General features: G+C 40.5%; 1 protein-coding gene across 1 annotated transcript; it reads right to left on the bottom strand.

Moving 5' to 3' along the window:
- Positions 1-502: 502 nt before the first annotated feature.
- Positions 503-19,003, bottom strand: fbh1 (F-box DNA helicase 1). Its single transcript, XM_014999448.2, has 21 exons — positions 18,673-19,003; positions 16,998-17,156; positions 15,593-16,170; positions 14,921-15,057; positions 14,667-14,814; positions 14,403-14,584; positions 14,237-14,311; positions 13,788-13,879; positions 12,469-12,637; positions 12,127-12,346; positions 11,961-12,048; positions 11,793-11,888; positions 11,576-11,712; positions 10,460-10,556; positions 8,803-8,969; positions 8,644-8,725; positions 7,681-7,875; positions 6,841-6,966; positions 6,538-6,644; positions 1,095-1,229; positions 503-963 (listed from the first exon to the last, which is right to left on the bottom strand). The coding sequence occupies exons 1-21, from the start codon at positions 18,689-18,691 to the stop codon at positions 799-801; spliced, it is 3,174 nt and encodes a 1,057-aa protein (XP_014854934.1). The 5' UTR covers positions 18,692-19,003; the 3' UTR covers positions 503-798.
- Positions 19,004-19,808: the final 805 nt, after the last annotated feature.

Raw genomic sequence — 19,808 nt, 5'->3', positions numbered from 1 at the left:
TCTCTTCTCTTCTTGCTGGCCAGTCAAAAAATATTTGCCATTTCCTGTATCATGGAATTTTCTTCCACATTGCGAGTCAAGCTGCCAGAACCTTTACAAAAAAACAAACACAGCCACAGAAACCAAAAGTCTTTAAATGACTTATGAGTTCTTGTGAATTTCAAACTTAGGATTTTCATCGAGTCCTGGAATATCCAAAACCTTTCCTGACACCCGTTAGTCATTATTGACATTATATTCCCATTTGTCCACCAATGTTAGAAGCCAAAATAAAATTGGCAGACTTTATCACTTGCGAAACCAACAACAGTCTCGCTATACTCCTGCGTGTCTCTTCTGCAGAATCGTAGTCACATATGGAACCAATTTGTGAGCTGGAAGACTTTTGTGCAACTTTGCCAAATTCGTGAGATTTACTGGAAGCAGGTTTTTCCTGTCAAAGATGAAGTAGTGGAAAAAATGTGCTTATTTAGGTGAAAAGAAACACAACCCACCCTGGAAATTGAGAGAAAATGAAAATTTAATTTTCAAGTATATGTTACAAAACACACAACACTATTAACTTGACAGAATTGTAGGAAGAAGGTAAAATCTCCTTTGCAGAAATGTGCAAATGTTAAAAAAAATTAAGTTTTTTTTTTTTCTTTTTTTGGGAAAGTTAAAACTTACCATTAGTTCTGTGTCTCTGGTGAAACAAACGTGAATCTTGCTCACACACTCATCACAGTCATCCAATTCTGGTTTTTCAAGCGTATTGCATAGAAGTTTGTTTTTAATATCTGCTCCTGGGAGACAAAATCAAAAAAATAGCTCCAGGAAAAACGGATGGTGGATGGGAACGTGGAGCTGCTGTGGGATTTCCGCCATGGAGAGGACGTCGTCGGTCATGAGGAAGGCCGTGGGCCCGATGCGGGTCCACACGCACCTCTCACACAGCGGGCCCTCGTTAGTCACGCATTCGGTCTGAATGAAAGTAAGAAGAAAAAAAAATTACAATAAAAAAAAACAAAAAAAAAAACTGTTTTTACGTTTTTACCCTGAATTTTCCTACCACAAAAATAAATAAATAAAAAAAGATTTTTAAGTCGTCTTACACACTGCATCTTTTGTCTGGCCATGACGAACGCTGAGCCAGGTGTGACGCAGTTGGGACATTCTGAGATAGAGCACGGCAGAGGACCGCCGCCCGCCGCCAGAGAGCTGGGCATCTTCGACTTGAGGAAGTATTCCTAACAATTAAAGAGATGATGGGGACACGGGTTATCGATTAATATAATGTAAGGTTGATTGATCTGATTGATCAACAAACAATTATAAACAGCCATTTCCCTGAAAACCAAAGTTTTCTCTTGTTCCAAGAGGCTCGACCGTCTTTCCATAACATGAAGGGTTACGTTTTTCATTTTGTGTCAGATGTATTACCGTATTTTCGGTAATGCATAATAAGGCGCACCTAAATACCTTACATTTCCTCAAAAGCCGCCTTATAATCCGGTGCGCCTTATACATGGACCAATATTGAGCCACAACAAGTCTAGCAACTACGGTAAACAGCCGCCGACTTCATTTTCGCCCGTAGAAGAAGAAGCGCGCAGTGCATGCTGGGATAGTTGTCAGAACGCTGGTTTGTAATCTATTAATAAAGTTTGACTGACCTATCCACCTACCGGCCGTCTAGAATCAGGTCGTCTGCAGCTCGTTTAGCACCACGTTCTCCACGAACATGCTGTGCGCAAACGGAGAAGGGTGAGCCTTCCAGCCCAGTCGCGGAAGGCTTTCCTCGCCAACCGGAGGTGACTGTTTTGTTGAAATTCGTTTTGTTGCAGCTCCATCTAGTGGATGCATAACGTAACTCCAGCCTCTACTGTAGCGTCTATTCTATGCGCCATATAATGCGGTGCGCCTTATATATGAAAAAAGTTTTGAAATAGGCCATTCATTGAAGGTGCGCCTTATAATTCGGTGCGCATTATAGTGCGGAAAATACGATAAATACGGACTAAATAAACAGGAACCTTTTAAATTGACACTTTGGGAGCTTGTCGAGTGTTTATATTTTATAAAAGAACAGCTTAAAGTGCACTTTGCATCCCAAACCCCGCCGTGGTTGGACCATTTCTCTTTTCTGTTCCAATACGGCTGCGCCATTTTGTATACCTATCAACTGGCTCTGCTTCAGGATGACTAGCGGGTCCCTCTGCTGGATGGCGGGCAAACTACAACACTGAAGGCGGTCTAAGCGGACGAAATTAGTTAATCGATTGGAACTAATTTTAATCTCATAAACTATTAATAGACAATTAATTGTAATAAGATTGTTTGCATCCACAACCTACTTTTCTTTTAAACAAAGTAAAGCCTGGACATTTCCCACTAGAAGAAGGAGTCTACTGATTAAAGACGGACATGAGGTAATCTCATGTGATTCTGCTCAAGTCATATTTCTACAGAAATCATTTATTGCCTCAGCTTCCAGTTATTCCGAACAACTCCAGTAAATACTCTCTCTTTTCCACAGGAAAAAAGTCTGACCCTCTTACTGACTGGAAAATTCCACTGGATGGATTTGGTGGGGATTCCTTCCTCCAAGTTTTCATTTCATCACCTTACAAACACAAAGTTCAGTTTCTTATTGGGATTTTAGAAGATTGATCAGCAAAAAGTGTTTAATTAGGAAGTGAAGAAACATTAGATATGGTTTTTAACTTTTTTTCTTTTCTTCTTTTAACCAACACCAATCTGAAAAGTGTGGTGGGCACCCTAAAACTGCAACTTTACCAATACCCAACCTTGTGCATCACCCTGCTCTTCATAATAAGAGGCAGAGATTCACCTCCCGGTGGAACAATAAACAGTCAGAGTTGGAGTGAAATATTTTAGATAAAAGCATACTGATGCTGGAGTGTCCTAGTCAAAGTCCAGAGGCAAATGCCACAAGACACTGTGGCTAAACTAACAAACTGGTGTCAACAGACTACCAAACAAGACTGTTTGGTGAACTTGAGTTATTTTGCAAAGAACAAGCAAAATGTCACACTCTACATGCACAAGACTGAGAGACATACCCCTAAAGGCCTGAGCTGGAATTGCTAAATAAGCATTGGAAACTATGAATCCATGAATTGTTTGATTTTCATTTCTCAATTATGGATTTTATGTCTTCCACAAATAAATCCCAACAAAATACAGTTTGTGGCTGTAAAATCAACTAAAAACACCATCCACACTGAAACAGGTTGACTCTGAAGGTTATAAGATCACAGTTGCACTTTACATTGCTGTCTTCCTGCACCAGTGCAGCAGGCCACCACCCACCCACGCACGCACAGCTGAGAGCATGAAGAGCTTAACCAATGAAAACATGGCACAGTTCCCACACCTGCAGTCGAGTTCATCAGAACAAGATGGAGGGTCGAAACTTCAGAAGCTTTCATGTTGTACTTCTGCTGTGGTCTGAGCCGTGTTTGTTCTTTTAAAAGGAACAAAGGTGTCCAGTTGCGTAGTGAGGTATTTTCCATACAGTTTTATAAGGAAGCAGTTGGTTTGAGGAGCTGAATTAAAAACAGATCTGGCTCCTGCTGACTCAGATGTTGTGGCCCAGAACCTGATATCATCTGTGATTTCCCTGTTTTTTACTGTTTAAAAGCACAGTAAGAAAAATCTCCAAACATTCTCTCCCTGTTATACTGCAACATGGTAAATACTAATCACAAAATCAATAGTTTGCTTTTAATTTCAGATAGCTAGCTGCATAGATAGGGAGGTAAATATATAGAGCTAGATAGATAGCTAGCTGGAGACATAGAGAGCTAAATAAATAGAGAGCTAAACAGAGTTAGATAGCTCGCTCGCCATATAGGCAGATACTCAGAGCTAGACAAATAGAGAGCTAGAAAGCTAGCTGGAATGTTAGAACTAGAAAGCTATCTACATAGAGAGCTAGATATTGAAGAGTGCTAGTTAGTTAGATAGAGAAGTAGATAAATAGATAGCTAGAGCGCTAGAAAGAAAGCTATATAGATAGACAGTGTTAGGAAAATAAAATTAAAATATGCTAGTTTTTAAACTTAACCACTTGTACAATATCATATAAAATCATCAGCGTTTTAAAATAAGGACATTGGGTTCCAAATTGCCTATATGTTACTTTAGGTTTAATGCAGGAATCTGTTTTTTGATGAATCGCTCAGAAAAGGAAACGGATGCTAGGCAGTTCAGATGAAACAGGATGGAAAAGACAAGTTCTGTCTGTTCACATAAGTCAAATTCTTTGGTGATTTTCTAGGGGAAAGGAAGACACTTAAAACCTGGAGAGAAACAAAACAAGGTCTAGGTGAAAAATAAATTTATTTCTGACAACTAGGATCTTTGTTCAAATGTTTAGAAAGGGAGAAACAGGACAGATTCCAGATGTAACCAACATGAGAAAATCCTGTTTGAGTATGACCTTCACTCTCTCTGACTTTTACTCACTCTGGACCTTTGCTCTCTCTCTCTCCATCTTTGGTTTTGAATAGGTCTCAAAGAAGGTGACAAAATCATTCAGACCATCCCATCTAGGTAATTTGAATCTGCTTAGAGGTTTAAAAGGAGAGAACACACCTTCAATGCATATATTAAAATGAGGAACACACCTCTCAAATAAAATGTCATTTTATAGCAGCAAGCCAAGTTGGTTTATTTTTCGGCCGCAGCTCCCAAAGGCACCTTTGTTTTCCTCCTGCCTTTGCTTTTCTCCTACTTGTGTTTGTCTCCTATTTTTACATGTTTGTTCATTTTTCTACTTTTCTCAGGTAATTAATGTCTGTTTGATGGTTTGGACTTCAAGATGGTTTGGGTGTGAGGCTGATCTGCTTTTCTATGCATTTAATTGTCTGAATAAAACTCTAGATATGTCTGAAGTTGACTGGCAACTGGTTGTTATCTGTGTGTTTTCCACCGTGTACATTACGGAACCCTGAATTCGGGACACTAGAGGAAAACAACGAGCAAAGAAGTTTAACATTTTATTCCTCTAATTAAACAACAGCAAGATAGAGAACTATCCAGCTAGCTGTATAGCTAAGTATCTAGTGAGCTAACTAGCTGGACAGCTAGCTAGCTAGATTTTTTTTTTCAACAAGATACTATGGATCATGTCCATCATACATCTGGGTTTCTTCTCAGCTATGTTCAGAGATCAAAACTCCTCATTATTTTTAAACTGAAACATTGATGGCTGCTTAGCAAAATGTCCAGAAGCAGATGCCTAATGATGCTTTGTGAAAACTTCATATTTTACTAGTTTAGAACCATCATGATATGATGAACGTTGAGTATCAGAGTAACAGGAAGAAATGAGGATGTAAAAGTGGATGTGTGAACCAGAGGTCGCGCTAGACTTTTTTTGTTCTCTGTCATCTTGACCGACATTTTTAAAAATCGGTCATGTTCTATTTTTACCTGTCAAATTGTAATCATATTGACATTGGCTATTTAGCCGCATTTTTATGCGGTTTATTTAATATTCACCCAGTTGAACCGTGAATCCAGATTTCATCACACATAAAGGAGATAAATGCATCTAAATTTTTCTCTGTAGTGACACAAATCACTGTCTGAGGCCCCAATAACTTAATGAATTAAATTCAACGACTCCACTTAAATTACAAGCATTTCACCTGCTGTGGTCTGAACACACAGCTTCACAAATTCCTCCTGGTCGCATCTGCAGAGAAATCTGCACTGGTTCATCAGTCAGCTGGATCGGTCTGATCCAAACTGATCAAGTGAACTCTACGAGTAAAGTGTGCGCTTTTACCGGGATTTTTTTTTTTGTGTGTGTAGTTTTGCTTCTCTGAAACGGACAGATGTTACATCTTCTGTGCTCCAGAACGCCGCTCTGCTGGGTGCGGGAGGGTAACATGCACCTAGAAGGCTCCATTTGTTAAAACCACAGGATTAGTTAAGTTTAATTCTTTGCAGCGGCGGAGCCGCATCCGAATTGATTGTGCAACGGACTGTGAATGCTACGGTCTAATTAACTTCTGCAACGTCATGCATTTCCTCAAGACAAACTCCCGGGTCCTCTGATGAGACTATAAATGGATTAACACAACTTTATATTCTCTTTAGTTTTATCTGGTCTGTAATAGAGACTTGAATTAAAGGCACCATTTCTACCAAAGGTTTGTAATGTGCTTCTTAACCAGATGCTCCAAAGCGCTGCCAGCTCCCGGTCAGAAAGACGCATTTAGTTCAGAGTCCATGAGATGATAGGCAGAAAGGATTTTTTTATTAATTGATTTTAGTTGCCTCTGCGATGAACTCTTTGCGTAAAGTCTGTACTATCTGTCCATGTGCACCAATCAGGGGTGTTAATTATAACCTGTCAAATGACAGATGGGATTTAAATTTTCCGGTCGTTTAACAAAATAATCGGTCAAATACGGAAAATATTCTGTTAACGCAACCTCTGGTTTGAACAGGCTGTGCTACTTTGCGAGGACTGTGAGCAGACAGTGGGTGTAATGAATGTGCTGTGTGATCATATCCCACCCCAGCCACAGTGAGAATCCGGAGGATGTTTTTAGTTATAACCAGGGAGGACATGGCACGAGTCACCGCCACATACAGCAGGTTCCACTCGTCATCTGGAATCTTAGCTGCGGAGATAAGTGACACGAGCGCAATCAGCAGGACAGCTCATAATCATCATAAAATGTTAATTTTTTCCGAAAGAGAGAGAGAGAGAGTGTGTGAGTGAGAGAGAGAGAAAGAGAGAGAGAGAGAGAGAGAGAGAGAGGGGGGGGGGGGAGGAAACGTACAAAGAGAGAGAGAGAGAGGGGGAAGGAAACGTACAAAAAGAGAAGTCTTGAATGCGGCACAAGTTGTGGCCAGAAGCGGGGACGGTGACGAAATCATCGGTGACGATCACAGTGTCGAACTCCAGACCTTTGGCCTTGTGGACAGTTCCAACAATAAAGTCTGAGTGCAGAGAAAATAAGGCTTAAGACAATTAATCAGATTAATCGATTATTGAAATAATCGTCAACTAATTTAGTAATCGATTAGTCGCTTACTGGAGTATACAGACTCTAAAACATGCCATTTGTTGAAAGAACACCACATACTATTACTGCATTCTAGACAATTAAATGTTTATTTTCTTACTTAAAGGAATCAAGTAATTTATTTTCTTAGATTTTCTTTTTTATTATTTTAATATTGTATAAAATAAGCTTAAGTGGTTAAAAGAAACATTTGCAGTGTACCTTTTAAAAAAAAACCTGATTAATCGTCAGAATAACCGATTACTAAAATAGTTGTTAGTTGCAGAATTAAAATATTTGCTAAAACAATGAAGGAAAAATGGACAGATGCAAGTTCTGCACATTTTCAATAGTTTGTTTTTAATTTCCATAAGGCTGAATGGAAAAACAGAAACAGCACGTCGTCCTTCAAATGATACGCCGTGACAATAAAAACCTCCTACAGGAGTTCCACATCACAAAAGACGCTTGGATCAGCCAACCATCTAAAACCCTCCGCTTCCTTCGTCCAGACCATGACCTTTTATCATCTGGCATCAGCTTTACTCTAATCACAACTTAAGTAAATCAAGCTGCAGGGTCGCAAAGTGGCTACTTTTCTGGAAAAAACAGCCGTCGCCGTCTTCTCCGGGTTGGAGTCGGCGTATACCTGCTTGGTGGAAGTCGGTCTCTGCGCACGCCTTCAGTCGGGCCACCAGCTCTGGGATGCGCTCTCTGTATTTCTCCACGATGCTGAGCTTCCCGTCCAGCTCCTTGTCTTCGGTTTGGATGATGTACTCCTTAAAGGTCAAGTATGGGTCCCTCTTGCTTGAGAAAAACGTCCGGATGAGGGGGTCTTTGATGGCTGACAGGACATCAGAAGGTAAACATTTACTCTCACATCGCCTTGTAAAAGCATTCATACCTACAAGTCATTTTTTTGTTTTCTTTTGTAAACCCACAAACTTCAAAGTATTTAACAGATATTGTCTGTAATCTAAAGTACTGAGAAAGAAACTGAGAAAGAAAACCATTTATGGTTTCCTTATCTGTCGTGTCAAGCAATGAGTCATTCAATTGTATCATAACTTAAAATTAGTTTGGTTATTTCCATTCTGATGAGTCATATTTATTAAAGGGCAATTTTGTTTTCAGAGACATCATTTATTTCATCTGTAGTTCAGGTTGTGTGTGGTTTCTAGTTCCATTTTATTTATGGTTTTTGACTGTTGTGTTTTATTTTAGATTTTTCAAAATGTCTTCCAGTTCCAGTGTTAAGTGTCAAAATTAAAGTTCACTTTCAGAGGGCAAACGTATCAATACGTTGCTTGAAAATGGTCTCAAAATGGCAATATTGTCATTTATCGCAATCATTAGTGGGACAATTTATCACCCGGCAAAAGTCTTCAGTCTGGTGCTTTAGTCTCAACAGGTCCTTTGTGTGAGGGATAATTTTAATGTTTGGATGCTGCGCCCTCCGGTTTATTTTCTCTCTACTACAGTACGAATCAGTGTTTTTGAAATGTTCTTCGACATTATTTGCTGTTTTTTAAAATTATAATACCCAAGTAAATCAAACTTATTCATCAGCTTGAAAAGATTTGTTCATTTTTTTGTAGGACTGGACACTCACCTCTTCTTTTGGATTCCTGCCCCCCATGAGTCATCAGATGGTAGATGTCCATGATCTTCTCCAGCCCAATGTTTTTCACTCCCTGTCAGACGGAAGTGAAAGTTTACACTGACCACTTTTCTTTTCGATTTTAAATCCTCTGTGGGTGTAAACACTCACGCCGATGAAGTGGATCCGGCACTGCTGGTTGGCGTCCGTAAGCTGGACGGCGCCCTTAAAGACGCCCAGGTTACACCGAGACAGGACGCCGATTTTCCCCCGGTTGCAGCTCTCGCCTTTCTTCATGGCCTCCAGGGCTTTTTCTGCCGTCTCATCACACACACCACCTGGAAAATTAACAGTAGAATCTGATCAAAACACCCATCTTTAAAGGTACACTGTGTAGACTAAGGGTGCGTTCACACTGCAGCCTGAAGTGACTCAATTCTGATTTTTTTGCCGGGGCCGTTCACACTGCCAGTAAATGCGACCTGTATGCGTTCTGCAGTGTGAACAGGCAAACGACCTGAAGTGTCCCGCATGCGCAGTAGAGGGCGCAATAGCGTCAGCGTTCTAAGTGTTCTGCCAACTGCCATAAAAAGAAGAAGTGCTCAGTGTTTGCGTAAGTAAACATGGAGGCTAACGGTGGAGCTTAGCTTACATATTTCAAGTTGTTGTCCGGCCGGAGCAACATATTAACAACTTAATCCTCATATAATCCCGTCATGGTTGTTTTTCTTCCCACTTGCGCTTATCAGGACGCATAATAGTGAGATTTGTTGAGAATCAGTGACGTTCAGTTCGGATGAAGACGACCTGAACGTTAGGTCGCATTTGAATCGGATACGTATCGGATATGGGTCAGATTCGAAAAAGAATCCGACCTGTGCTGTTCACACTGCCATGAAAAGATCGGATACAGGTCGCATTACGTCAAAAAAATCGGAATTGAGTCACTTCAGGCTGCAGTGTGAACGCACCCTAATTAATCCATCCATCCTTTTTATAATTGATAAAATGACAGATGAAAATTCTGGCAGAACCTTTGAATTTAAACAGCAAAATAGGCTGAATATGGACAAGAAAATGTGCTAATTTATGTCTGGAAAGTATGAAGTTTGGTAATAAAAAATGTAAACCGGTTGCCAACTAAAATCTGTTCAAATATAGAATAATGTTGGTTTTTGTAACCCTTTGCATTAAGAAAACCATAAAATATGCAAAAAACAAAAACAAAACAATATGATGCATTGAGGGATTTTTTTCTATTATAGTATGTATCACACATTTCCAAGTTTCCCTTTTAATGAAAAAATTAAAAAAATTGAAGGGTTTCAAACTATGTACAATACTGACCAAAAGTCTGTTTTCAGGAAAATTTAGTAAAAAATAAGGTTTGTAACGATTAATCGTGATTAATCATGTTGCAGCATAATTAATCATATTTAATCATGATGCAACGCGATTAATCATGATTAACATTTTTAAATCTCCTCTTAAGCACCTTTTGCTATCATATTATTAATCAGTAAGGCTGAAAAATAGTTAACAGATTAGTCCTATACTGTCAGTCATTTTAGGAAATAAAATGTTTATCTTCTTACTTCATAAAGGACTTGAAGTATTTGATTATTTTCGTCTCTTGACATATTTCTAATATTGCATCAACTAAGCATAAGTGATTATAAATGCAAAATCTGCAGAATGTGGCAATTTTCTTTATCCAATTAACAGATTAATCGTCAGAATCGTCGATCACTAAAATAACTGTTAGTTGCAGTTTTAAGTAAAAGCCTAAAACAAACTTCTGTTAAAGACGACCCTCTGCCGCTCTTACTTTTCTGCATTCCTCCAACCAGAATCTTCTTGACCCCCTTGCAGACTTTCAGGATGGCTGCGCCCACGAAGGCGATCTCTGCTCCGAACCGAAAGCTCTGGACCAAAAACACACAGCGTGATTTGACGCTTTTCAGCTGCAAAACGCTAAAGATGAGTAAACTTTTTTAAAAAGTGTGTGAGTTATCTTTAATTAGAAAACCAGTTAACATGGCCGCTCATCAGATTCACATGTTTTCTAAATAAACAAGTTAAAGTCAGTCTTATTAACACTTCATCCTCAGGGGTTGAAGATAAAACTTTCTAAATAGTCAGACTAATTTGTGATCTACACACTTATCCTACACCTGAATTTTTATATTAGGCAAAAAAAATCTGAGTAAATATAAAAGCAGTTTGTAAATATAATGGCCACCATTTTTATAAACTTGCTTTCGAGATATTCACACCCATTGAATCACAAACCTTGCAGCAATTATCATCATCATTGTTTAAAGAATAAAATTGTACACATGGGACTGGAATCAGAAAAGTTTTCATCCATTGGAATCAGTGCAAATCCTGCCAAACCCATAGGGGGCAGTGTAGCACAAAGATAAAATATAGGTCAGCCAATCAGATTGCTTCAAAAACAACAACTACTTCCTGTTAAGAATTAAAATGGCAACAAGGTTCAATTATATAAGCTGAGCTACTTTTAGATAGCACATTTGAATATAAAGCTAATAAAATACAAGGCGATGTCGACTGGGAATCGTGTAAGTATGTGAATTATATTGGGGCATTATTTGTCAGACTGTAATGCGTAGGACCTCAAATATCCATTTTGGTCAGAATTCTTCTAAATAACTTTTTATGTGGATGAATGACCAAATGTAGAAAAACGTTTTGTTTTCCCAGATATCCGGCTACAGCAGAGTACATCTAAATAAACAGATGATTTAGATAATTTCTGAAGACAACTGGTTGCAATCTAAAGTGAACAAAGTACTAGCTACACGATTAAAAGTTTTACTCTAAGAAAACAAAAAGAAGACACAGTTTCCCCTCCACCATTATGCTCTAGTCTGAGTCAATCTGAGTGTATGATCAGAAGAGCCAGACTGTTAGCTTGTACCTGAGTGAGGTAGAAGATGTGTGTGTGGTGAACCGCACGCAGGGCGTTGACTGCTCCTTTGAAGGTGTAGATCTGCTGGTGGGGGTCTCCCACCAGGATCTTCCCGCAGTGCTGGGCCAGCAGCACATCCATGATGGCTGACCGGAGGAACAGAGCTCTTAAAAACACGGGCCAAACCGGGCGACCATGAGGCCATGTGCCATTGAATCCACAGTACCTGGTGTGCAGTCCTGAGCCTCGTCGATAAAAATGGCGTCATATCGTTCCGTCAGGCAGGGCTTCGGGTCTCTGAGCTGCCACAGCTTCAGGTAACCTAGGCAACAAAGAGTCCAGTTTTAACCTGAGCTGTTTTAGCTTCCACACATTTCCGCTGTGGACGCCGTACCGTCGTGAGGCATGTAGTAGGCCTGCTTTGATTTCTCTCTGACGTCCTTCATTTTGTTCCAGATGCCCTTTGCCTCGGCGATAAAAAACTAGAAGTACAAAAGAAAATGTTAACACTTTGTCACGGATGTATTCACCAGGAGAGCGAAAGCGGTGGAAGCGTCTACCTGTTGCTCGTCGGGCTCTATGATCTTCCTGCGGCCCTTGCAGATTGCGTAGTCGTAGGGGACGTGCTGGGGCCCGATGGTTTGGTCCGCCGAGGCCATGAAGGTGTTCAGAATGGTGGCCACCACTTTGGCCCTGCTGTAGCCTCCAGCTCCAGGAGTCAGGGCGAGGTTGATGGAGAACGGCTTCACGTTGAAGGTAAGCTTCTCGTGATTTTTATATCTGCGACGAAGAGCGCGACAGTGGAGTCAGAAAGTGACGCCTTTCTACACAAGACCAAGACAACCGAATCCGGTTAACGAACGTGCAGCAGCAACCTGCCGCCTCCTGAACAGGTTCCTCACCTCCTCCCGACTTCGCTGTAGGCCAAGGAGTGGGCCGTCTTGCAGTCCACGTTGGGAGGGAAGCGCCGTCGGGCCTCGGAGGCCACCGAGTTGTTAAACGCCACGTAGAGGAAGCGGAGGTGCGGACGCTGAGCGGCGTATCTCACCAACGTGGTCGTCTTCCCCGTGCCTGTGTCACACAGAGAAAAGACAAAAACAGTATTGAGACTAGGAGAGGACTACAGACTGGGCTGAAAACTTTTTGTTTTTAAGTCTTGATTCTATTCTGATTTAGCAAACTTATTTTAAGAGTTAATATTTAGGTTTAGCTTGAACACTAGTGTGTAGGATGATATTTCAACAGTGAATCAAGCTTCATTATAATAGTTCTGCTGCTCTAAGGACAACATACTGTAGGACTGAACCAAAAGAGAAAGGTCGCCCCCTGGTGTCAAAGTGCCAAACAAATCAAAGGGCAAAAACTGCAGCAGTGTTGGAACAATGTTCTTAACTTGTGGTATTAAAAAGCCAAACCTTTTTAAATTATTATTTTCTTCTGGCTTATTTGTCACCAATTACTTTCCTGACTGGATTAACATAATATATGAACCAAATGGTCTAAACCAGGGGCGCCCAAAGTCAGTCCTCGAGGTCCGGCATCCTGCATGTTTTAGTTCTCTCCCTGGTGGTAGAAACACCCTGTTCAGTATGTCTATGTTCTTCTTAGGCCCTCTAACGAGCCATCATTTCAACCAGGTGTGTTAAACCTGGGAGAGAACTAAAACATGCAGGATGCCGACCCTGGAGGACCGACATCCCTGGTCTAAACTAACGCAACGCGCAATTCCATTGTAAATGTGTGGAAAAAACTTTGTCAATGGTCTCGCAAATGTCAAAAAGGCAAAATTTTGCACTCGCAGCGTTTCCATTAAATAAGAAATGAAATTAAAATCACATGTGAATAAGTTTGTTCAGGCTATAAGCCCAGTTTGTGCCAGTGGCAACATCCGGTTGTTGATCATGTGACTTGTGTGAGGCGAAAAAAATGTTTCCCTTGGAGTTTTATGAAATAAACCCCACCTCATCCTAGAACCAACATTTTTTTTTATTGGAAAATATATATATACTTTTTTCTAAACTGCCATGTTTCCATTAAGCAAATTTATTTTTGAAAATGTCAAATTGCATAGTCATATCATCAGGAAACTCAGCTACCAACCAACTGTTGAAAAGCGGTGCTCTGTCATGATTGTCACATTACTGACATCTTTACTTCAGATGCCTGCAGCTAAGATTGAAAAAGTCAAACAGCAGAGGTCTGCAACGCTCAGAAACGATACCTGCAAACGCTACTATCTTGACCACGTGGTCGTCCTGGATGTCGTGGCTCAGGATCTCCTGCTGTTCTCTCGTGAGATGAATCTGAGGGAGTCTATCGCCAACACACAAAGACAAGACGGAAACTCTTAAAACCCTCTTGAGATTTCACAGAAACAAGTTAGGACAGAGTTTGAATTTCATTAATAGGTTCCTTTGTGCATGTTTGGAGATTCTTTTGCAAATTTCACTGTAGTAAACATTAAAAAAGAGAAGACTGTCAGGGACTATTTATTGGTGCTGATTGGATAGGCAGTTTAACTTATTGGACCGATACTCATGCTAAAATAAATCACTAAAACCAGCCGACACAGATGTTGATGCCCATATATTGTGCAACAACAGTTAGAATTATTATTATTATATATTTCATATTTAAGTGCTAATTAAAGCCAGTGTCCTTTGGACTCACCCGTTCTGGTTAGAATTGGTAGAAAATGGACCGTTTTCCAGCAAGTAAAGAACGTAGTAGATGTTGTAGTGTAACCTGAGAAGGGGAGAGAAAAAAAACAAAAAAAACATTGTGAGGCTGAGCAGAACCACATCTGAACATCAACATCACCACCTGCTAGTCTCACCTGTAGCTAATCTTGATTTTGTTCCTCTCCAAAGCGAGCAGCATCATGGCCATGTGGCTCAGATACTCTGTGATGGTGGTCAGCGACATGCAGCGGGAGAGCAGAGACACCAAGGCCTGCACGTCGCCCACGCTCTCACTCAGGACCAATATGACCGCCATGGCTGCGTACGGGTTGGGACCCTGGAGGTCAGACAGAAACCCTGCCGTCGGGTTCACAGCGTAAAGATCTAAACCGGCTCCTGAACCTGCGACGGAGTCGTACCTCAATGCCAAGGGGGAGAAACTTCTGGATGTCAGGAATCCGAAGCCTGATGGTGGCTTCGGCCTGAGGGAAGAGCCTGTGTTTCTTCACGCAGCTCAGGACGTCGTCTGGCTTCACACGCTCGCCGACTTTATGCTGAGCCATTAGCCTGAACAACAACAACAAAAAAAAAAAAAAAAACATAAAAAATACTGGAACACCTGTGTAAGACCTGCCACAGTTGATCCCAAACGACACTGAAGGGGGAGACTTACACCACGAGGTTTCGGATGCTGTGCTCTGAAGGTGCAGGGCAGGTGATGTTGCTGTTTTTCAGAGTGGAGCAGACCTCCAGCACCGTCTCCTTCTCTTTCATCATGTAGCGGAAGTATTGCTTCTTGAAAGGCACAAACTGAGAAACGGAGCGGCGGAACGTTTAGAAAGTTTTTTGGGAGTAGAATCTATAAAACATGCTAGTAAGTTTAAAGGACGGCATTGGTGTGTTTTCCAGGCACATGGTGCCATTTTATAGCACAATAAAGTAAGAATGTTACGTTCAGTTGTAATAAAATGCTCTATATATCTAATATGACTTAAAAGAAATTTTGCTTTGTAATTTAACACTTTGAAATTGGGCCTCTGTCTCTTAAAGAAACTCGACCTTCAGGAAGTCATCACAACATGGCTCCTCATTTAACCCTGTAACGTTTTTACCAGCAGTTGATGAGCACAGCATGAGCTCAGTGCCACCAGGTGTTGCTAATTGCTGCTGGCTAGTCTGAAGGAGTTGAGTGGGGGAGTCATGGGGAAGGGCTGGTCTGTGAGGTGAAAGGTGAGAAGCTACAGCCCAGAGGAGGAGCTTAAACTGCCTTGCTGCTGAAATGTGACTTGACAATAAGAGAACCTGGTGCTGCCGGTTCAGGTTCGGGTCGGTCGGTCGGTCTCACCTTCGGGTCCAGAACGATGTTCCTCCAGCGATGGCACACCAGGCAGACGTTGCGATAAAGGTCGGCTGCGGGAACCAGACACAGCACCTCCCTCAGCACCTCCTCCGGGAGGTCGTCCACGCAGCCCTGCGGGCGCAGCAGAACCTTGTCGCTGCTCAGGAGTCCAAAGTGGACGTCAGGAAGAGGCTCCACCTCCCCTTCCTCCTCCTCAAAGTCGTCAAAGTCCTCGTCGTCTCCGAACATCTCCGCCGTCATTCCCTCCAGATAGTCCGCCTCTAGCAGTCGGGCCTCGGCGGAGGAAACCTTCTCTGGCAACATTTCAGCAGCTAAGAGACTGTCGTCGTCAATCTCGTCCTCGGCGATGACCTCGGCTGCAGTCGGGTTGGCCAACAAGCTAACGTCATCATCGTCCTCCTCCTCCTCGTCATCCTCGAATACGACCCCTGGCCCCGCTCTGTGCGTTGATGTGGAGGGCATGGCGGAGGATTTGTGCGGACTGGAGCTGATAACTTTTGTTACGGAGAAAAAGTCATGAATAGCCTTCTGCTGCCCAGATGGACTTCCTAAAACAAACGGACCTAAAAAATGATAGAAAAGAGTAGAGAACTTCAATTTTTTTATTTTTTTTGTGAGAGTCACATAATTAGGTGAAATAAAAATATACGGCTCAATACAAGGGTCAGTATTTATGTGTAGTTTTGCAAACAGTCTCTCTTAGAGGTGGGGCTGGGTGACAAATCTTAAAAAAAATAAAATCTCAAACGTTTCATGCTAGATCCAATTTTAATCTTTTATTTTCTCGTTTTCTTTTACTAAAAGTAAACGTTACACATGACCAAAATTATTTTGAAAAAGCAGCTTTTATTTCAATCACCTCTTGCTTTAGTTGTGCGACAGAGTATAAGGGCCAGGCTATGAGAATCTCTGGTTAATTACTAGAATATAGTCATAATGTTATCAGAACAAAGACACTGATTCACCAGAAACGTCTTGAAATTATATCAAAGGCCAGCAACAAAGAAACAAGATGGCCGTCCTGGCATCACTCTGAGCTATAGAAACACACTGGCAAAATAAATAAATAAAAAAATCCAAAAATTTTATTGTCCAAAACGCAAAAATTTGATTAATCCCAAAAATCAATTTATTGTCCCTCTTTACTTACTGGATATTTGTGCTATTTTGTCAATGTTTGAAACCTCAGCAGTTTATTTATACAGTTTGAAGACAATAAAGTTAAATTCACAAACAGGAAAGGCAAGAACAGATTTGGTTCAATCAAAAGATTTTCCTAAAAGGAACTTGACTGTAGCAATTCATTAATTTTTTTTCCCTTTTTTTTTTACCACCACTGTTTATTGATCCCCATATCTGTTCCACATGGTCATAGTTTGGAGTGCATTACCTTTCCGCCGTTGCTTTGTGGGGGTTCTGGGGTAAAGGCCCCAGTTGGGGTCTCGCCTGCCCCGCGCTGCGTTGTGTCTGGTCAGAGCGTCTGTGCCGTCTTCGCTGCGCTGCAGTTCGTCACATTCCTGCGCATTCAGGTGCTTCCTTTTGGCTCTCCCTGGAAACACAAATGCGGTAATTAAGAAGTAAACAGAACACTTTCCAACACAAAAGTTCAGATGTATTCTGTGACGTCTTACTGGTCAGTCAGGAATTTTATAAATTGGTTCAACAAGGGAGACAGTTTCCTTAGATACAACAGGGCATTAGGGACATTCTAGAGTAAATGGAGGAGTACATTTTTGACAAAAAAGCGAGAAATTCTGAGATTAATTTAAAATATTTACAAAAATAACATTATAGGAAAATGTATAATTTTGATACAGTCGTGTTGCGACTTCTTCCTCTCAGTCACAGGCGTTTATTCCGGATCCTTTACACAGTCAGATGTTGTTCTGACCCTGGATCTACACTTACTTTTCCAGATTCCTATTTCTTAAATTTATCCCTTCAGTCTAAGAGGATTTCCAAGATTTGGTTGCAAATGTCTGACTTTATAACCTCAGTAAATGTTAAAGTTGACTGTACAATGTCTGGAAATTTTGTTTCAAATGTATGCCTTTAATCATGGAAAACTAGTTTTATTGTCATAACTTTGCAGCTTTTAGACATCAGAGAGTATCCATGTTTTTTTTTTTTGTAAATATGTGATATTAATCTAAAAATTATTTTTCCACCTCCCACTCATGGTCAATTTTTGTTATTTAATTGTTTTCTCTTTTAATCTATAAAGGTCTTAATTACTCCATTCTACTTAAATATTCTTGTCAAGAGCTTCAGTTCTTTTTTTTATTATTTTACTTCCACAGAACAGGTTTAAACATCTCTATTGTTGCTCTCAAAAGTGTGCAAACTGCTGTTTTAAATTTGGGGACTTAAAAAAATGAAACCATGACGGATTATGTTGACAGTTGTTTTAACTTTAACAAAGCAAACCCTGTGTTTTTTTATCATTCAAAAACTGGTTTATTAAGGAGTAAATGTAACCTGGTTGCAACAGTGGGCATAGTATTAAATTAATTCTTTGTTGAAGCAACTTTTCCATCAGTTTCAGCATTCACCATACGCTCCCTCTGTTTCTGTCACTCATAGAAACCATCTTTTGATAACAGCATCTGCCTTCATTAAAAGCACCAGATCATAATGCTGCCATCACCATGTTTCAGAGTTACTACGGTTTTCTTTCTGCTTCTGTTCCAAACCTTTCATCCAGTTTTTGTCAGGATAACAGGTCCGAGAAAGGAAACCAGACAGATTTTTCCAAGTAAACTTTGCAGTGTATTCTGGTGGATCCCAAACCAGAAGAGACTCTAGAGAAAGTTCTGTCTGTCCCAGGGGTCTCATCAGAACCACCTCAACTGGGCCTTTGGATCCAGAGGGGTAGGTAACTTTTTCTCTCTCTAACCAGTCTGTGTCAGCGAAATGCTGAGACCAATGTTACTTGTAGCGCTTAAAACAAGAACATAGACTGTTGTCCAGCCCACAACAGATGGACAGAAAACTTTCCAGCCTTAAAGAAACATGTAAGACAATATTTTGAAACAATCTCTTTTAATTTTCTTAGTGAAACTCACCTTTAACAGCCACCTCCATCTTGATAGCCAATACATGCGTCGCTTCGTAACAAAAGCAACAACACTCAAACCGTCTGGTACTCGGTTAACTTCTACGGTTGCTAAATAAAAATGCTAGTTTATTTCTCTTCCTGCTGTGACATTTTCTCTCCCTGCTTTTATACTGCTTAGAGAAACCAGTTTTAAAAAGTAAAAAATGGCGTCTTCGTTGCTGTTGAAACGGAAAGCTAAAGATTTACATCTAGTTTTAAGAAGCGTCCTGCTTTCAAACATTCTGCAAAATCCAAGCAAACGTTCGGTGGCGTCACTGCCACATGATTGGTCAGTTTGTTCTTCCTTGAATTCTATTGTTATGTGGAAAAAGCGTCCCACTTGTTCAGAATCGCCACCTGCTGGAAGGTTGGGATTTGGAACTGGAGTGTCTTTTTTTTTTTAAACTGATGTAGTCTTTTAAGTATTCTGAAAACAATTACACGTAACCTCACTGAGGTGTTAAAAAACATTCTTATTTATTAGGCCATAAATACATTTATAAATACATAGAAAAGTGTTGTGTGAAAAACTCATTTGCCATGGAAATAGCTCAAAATAGTTGCTTTCTTTATGAATTTATTAGAGTTTTACATCGTAATTGAGTAATTTGGACTCACTCTTCTTTACAATGTGACTTTAATTCAGGTTTGCACGGACTCAGCATTTCAATCAGGTTGAGGTATAACTGCCTCCACCAAAACTAGCTTAGATAAAACACACTTCCACCACCACTCACCACTTTGATAGCTGGGATGCTGTGTTTGGTTTCTGGGAAAACATGGCGCTGTGCATAATATATGTGAGGGGTAATTTTCTACATTTACAAGGAAATATAGTCTTATGCTTTTATTCTGAAAACAAAAATGTTTACTTCCGCGTGTATCCTTTTGAACTTGACACGCCTTCTCGATGGTCCAAGAGTCTATTTCTATTTAAGTGATACTGTAGGCTGTACTGCGCATGATCGAGATAACAGGCGAATGAGGTCGCTGTCATAATATAGCACATGGAAAACTTGATATTTTTAGTGAACTGTTCCATAATAGAAAAAAAAATTTACGGTAGATAATAAGAGAGGCAAGATTATTTCTCTGACTTTTCCT

Source organism: Poecilia mexicana, unplaced genomic scaffold (genome assembly GCF_051168715.1).
Source record: "Poecilia mexicana isolate PSO_F unplaced genomic scaffold, ASM5116871v1 scaffold_12, whole genome shotgun sequence".
NCBI lineage: Eukaryota > Metazoa > Chordata > Actinopteri > Cyprinodontiformes > Poeciliidae > Poecilia > Poecilia mexicana.
This window is presented reverse-complemented; position numbering and strand designations above follow the sequence as displayed.

What these genes read in the sequence shown, in the direction of transcription:
- fbh1 (XM_014999448.2), bottom strand. An exon ending in TACAGCGAAGTCGGGAGGAG is followed by an intron (nt 12,347 to 12,468) that starts GTGAGGAACCTG and finishes TCTTCGTCGCAG; the next exon opens with ATATAAAAATCACGAGAAGC. An exon ending in GGTTGGAGGAATGCAGAAAA is followed by an intron (nt 8,970 to 10,459) that starts GTAAGAGCGGCA and finishes TTAATTTTCCAG; the next exon opens with GTGGTGTGTGTGATGAGACG.